Source organism: Astyanax mexicanus, chromosome 22 (assembly GCF_023375975.1).
Source record: "Astyanax mexicanus isolate ESR-SI-001 chromosome 22, AstMex3_surface, whole genome shotgun sequence".
NCBI lineage: Eukaryota > Metazoa > Chordata > Actinopteri > Characiformes > Acestrorhamphidae > Astyanax > Astyanax mexicanus.
This window is the reverse complement of record NC_064429.1, coordinates 33,118,311-33,122,940: the sequence shown is the minus strand read 5'-3', so window position 1 is coordinate 33,122,940 and position 4,630 is coordinate 33,118,311. Positions and strand designations below refer to the sequence as shown.

General features: G+C 39.2%; 1 protein-coding gene across 1 annotated transcript; it reads right to left on the bottom strand.

Annotated features, from left to right (window-relative positions):
- Positions 1-1,031: 1,031 nt before the first annotated feature.
- On the bottom strand, positions 1,032-2,603 carry LOC111192046 (protein strawberry notch homolog 1-like). The gene has a single exon (XM_022668441.2). It carries the CDS (start codon positions 2,547-2,549, stop codon positions 1,275-1,277), a length of 1,275 nt encoding a protein of 424 aa, XP_022524162.2. The 5' UTR covers positions 2,550-2,603; the 3' UTR covers positions 1,032-1,274.
- Between the last annotated feature and the right edge of the window lie 2,027 nt (positions 2,604-4,630).

The window sequence follows — 4,630 nt, the reverse complement described above, 5'->3', positions numbered from 1 at the left end:
TATTAGAACATATAATTTATATTAACATTAAATCCAACTAACTAAAATAAGTAACTTTTATTATGTCTATTGGATTGGCAGCCTGTGGCTCAACATTTTTGCTTTAGATTTGATATTGACTATTTTCATTAACATGGAAAAAATGTTCTAAATTACACATAATTTGTAAAAATGAGCTCTTTTAATTTTTTATTCTTTTTCTGTTTTATTTTTTATTTTTTTTAGTGCAATGGGCGGGGCTAAGCTATTGTTTTATTGACTTAGAAACATTTTCCTTTGCTGTTTTATAGTCTATTCTGATTAAAAACAGGTCTCAATTAGTGTTGTGTGCATGTACATTAAGTGTAGTAAAGTGTGAAGGTCTATTTTTTCCACTTTTCTCTACAGACTGAATTTTCTTGCCTTGTTTCCCCTGCCCTGGAGGGGGGTTCGTCCAACGGATATAGATCCTGACACCCCAACTTCCTGCCAGCTTTATCCAGCACTTCAACAGGTTTGCAGGAGAACACTGAGCAGTCGTCCACAGAAAGCCCTACAGATGCTTCACTGACTGATCTGTTGCTTGTTGCTTAGCAACGGGAAGAGGAATGACCCCGCCATCCTTCCCTCCTAATAAGTGCTGTGTTGTCTTGAATGCCTGGATGGAGCTTAGTAAGACTGGGGTTCAAACCTGGACTCCAGCAGAGATCCCATCTCAGGTGAGAAAAGCTAACGAACCTGAAGCGTCTGGAAGTGATAACAAGCCTTCAGACGAAGAATCCACTGAAACACTCGCTGATTCTTACCTGAGAAGAATAAATAAAAATAAAAAATTATAAAAAATCAAATATATATATATAAATTCGATAGAAGAATTGGGAAAGTAATTAGATTGTTTTCTTCACGACTAACCAGCCAATTAATGCAGAGAATAAGACGTCAGGCAAATTCCCAAACATTATACCACAGTTTTTTTTTTTTTTTTACACATTAAGCCAGATTTTGCTTGGGTAATCAGAGTATTGAAAATGTAGTGAGAGCTTAGTGCTGTAGTGCACAATGTAGTGCTGCCTCTTCAGCCTGGGAGGCCGTCCAGCTTTCAAGTCTGTAGAGTCCATTCAGTGAGCCTTGTTCGGATTGGGCCACCTTTGGACACGAACCCTGAAACATCAAATACCAAGGGCACTGTTCCTCATGGCATGCCAACAGGGAGGAAGAGGAGGGGAGGCTGGCTGGCTGGCTGGTGTGTGATGCAGAGCTGAGGTCCTGTGCCCGCTCTGGGCCCAGGAGCCGTGCTAGGTATTGACCGTGTTGCTGATGCTCTGTGGGTGCAGCTGCTGCCACATCTGCTGCTGTTGTACTGCCAGTTGCTGCGATTGGTCTGACGATGACAGGATGTTGGTCAGGGGAGCCACGCAGTTGGGTGGAATGATCAGGCCTACTATCCGTTGCCCGTCCTCAGTTCTCAAACGCACGATCTGCATCTTCACGTTGCTCCCGCTGACAGACGCCAAAACGCCTTCTACTTTGGTCCACACGCTGAGAACAGAACCACAGAGAACGTAGTACGTCCTGCAGCGCAGCCCGATCTCACACTGCAGTCCCACTGAGGCCTTCTTACAGTTCCCACGCCAATATGCATGAGAGCAGATCTCTGCTGAAGACTGGTACTGATCAATCCAGTGCTGCTTGGCTTCATCTGAAAGAACCTTTTTACATCTCTTCCGAATGTCAGCGTACGCCTCCAGTTTGAGCTGTTTCCCGGTGTTGGGTCTGTACACCATGAAGAGCCTCTTTTTGGTGTTGACCTCAATTTTCTTGTTATTCTGTACCTGCACATAGAAACCATCATCTGGCCCATCCTGTTCTGCCCAAACATGGGTGGCATCCTCCCACGACATACCCCTCTCCACACTCACCGTGTAGAGCTCAACATGTCCTGATGTGGAATATCCTGGTGTCAAAAACTTCTTCACATCAAACTTCTTAACTTTCTCATCTCCAGAGCCCAGATCCAGAATGCCCATGTCGTATCTGCCATTCTTTTTGGCGTTTTGAACGACAGCACTTAAAGTGTCTGAGAAATACTGGAACAGGGCGTTCTGCTGCTGCACCTCCATACCCAGAATCCGGTTCAGGAACTTCCCAATGTTGTTGTAATCTTTATCTAGTGAGAGAACTCCCGATCGATCCTCCACGTTAATCAGTCCCACACCAATTAAACCATTGCGGATTTCTTTAAAGAAATCCCTATCAAAATCACAGGGCGGGGAGACCAATGGGGAATCCAGATTCACAATGGACTTCATAACGATCTCGAGAGCATTCCTACCATACTTGTTGTCGAAGTTGAACCGACTGAGGTCTCTAGTTTCTGTGGCTCTTCTGTCTCCATGGGTTAGAGCACCCAGACTCTCTAATCTTTTGGCAACGATAGAGGCAAATCTTTGTTCTCCAGCCAGTTCAGAGATAAGGAACACGTATTCGGGTGCAGTGACCTGGTTTGATCTGAGTGTTCTACCAAACTGCTGAATAGCCCTGTCTGCGCTCCATGGCAGCTCTAATGTCATGTGCACCCTCCTTCTCTGGTTCTTTACTCTACGGTCTGCTTGTAGTGAAATACCAGAGCTTAAACTCTTACCAGAGCTTAAACAGTTGCTTAAACTCACAGAATAAGACCCAACATAAACATTACGTTAAATCCAAACTTCACAACATGGCTTTTTAATATATCCAGCCAGTGATTATATAATCAGATTTTCGTTTGGCCAATCATGTAATCAGATTTTTGCTCGAGTAATCAGATAATTAAATAATTTTACATAAATGAGGCAATAATCATGTTTTTGAGCATATCAAGTCAAATTTATTCTTATATTGGTAATCAATCTAGAATTCCAAAAACTTCCAAAGAAGAAACTTTTTCCTCATTGGTAGGACCTTTACTTAAGTGTAGTAAAGTGTTTAGGTCTATTTTTTTTTTTTTTTTCATTTTTCTCTACAGACTGAATTTTCATAAATGAGGCAATAATCATGTTTTTTGAACATATCAAGTCAAATTTATTCTTGTGTTGTCAGTTAATGGGAAAACGAGAGTGTACCAGAGCAGGTAAATAATTGAGACAGATTTTTTCTCTGGGTATTTATACAGTATAGTCAGATTTTGCTTGGGTAATCAGATTAAGGAAAAATCAGTAATCAGATTTTTGCTTAAACTCGCAGAATAAGACCTGATGTAAACATTACATAAAACCCAATTTAATTGGAAAATGAGAGAGTACATGAGCAGAGATCAGATTTTTGCTTTGCAAACAGCTAATAAACTCACAGAATCCGACATGATGTAATCACATCACACGAAACTGAAACTGCAGGTTTTTAACCCTTGTGTGGTGTTCGGGTCTGCGGGACCCGTTTTCATTTTTCATCAAATGATACTAAAAAAACATTTTTTTCTAACTCAAACTCATTGGCATTGGCTCATTTTTTGTGAAAAACATATATCAAAACACATTCCTTCCTCCCTACACATTTATATTACATACAGTATGTTTGGCCAAGGTCTAATAAACATTGCTTCATTTGTAAATTTGAAACTAAACAAATTTTCTACTCATATCTTGAGTTTAATTCATTTTCTTTTACATTTTATTAAAAAACTAATAAAAAAAGAGTAGCACTTTTTTGAAAGAATTGTAACATAAGAAAGGTAAAGGGCAAATATTAACCATGTAAGCTGTTTATATTGCTTGCAATTTAGGTGAAGCAAGCATGTGTAAAGCATTTTAATGTAGAATTGCTTAATTTTGCTGAATTAAATACAAATAACAAAGTAAACGAGTAACAAAAATATGAACACCACGCAAGGGTTAAAACATCAAGCAAGGTTTTTGCTTGGGCTATCAAATGATCAGATTTTTGGTCGGCTAACCATGTAATCAGATTGTTGCTTGAGTATTCAGATAATGGAAGAAATGTACATAAATGAGGCAATAATCATATATTCTTTTTATTTGTCAGACCCCAAACTTTATGCCAAAGCTTTTTTTCAACACATCCAGACAGATTTTTGTTTGGGTGATCATGTAATCAGATTTTTGCTTGAGTAATCAGATGATGGAAAAAAAAAACTTACAGAAATGAGGCAATAATCTGATTTGTCAAACCCCAAACTTTATGCCACAGCTTTTTTTATTCAACACATCAAGTCAGATTTTTTTTGTGTGTAGTCAGTTACCAGGAAAACCTCTTTTTTACATGAACAGGTTTTGCATGAGTTTACATGAGCATGTAGATAATCAGAGTTTTACTTTGCAACCAGCAAATAACACAAACCTCAAACTTTTGGCCACAGTTTTCTTTTTGTCTCTGATTTTATTTTATCTACAGGGTGTTTTAGCTGTAGGTAGGAGTGTCTATTAGAGTGGAGGACAGTGAGCGATTAAACACAGTGTTTAAAAACTCCAGCAGCACTGCTGCATCTGATCCACTCACTGCACCACCAGCACACCAGTAACATACACTACTAACACCTCATACACCACCAGCATGATATAATAAAGATACAGAGAATACAGAGAAATACAGAGAAACAGATACAGGAAATACAGTCTGTAATTTTTATAGAACTACAAATTGTACTGAATAATAG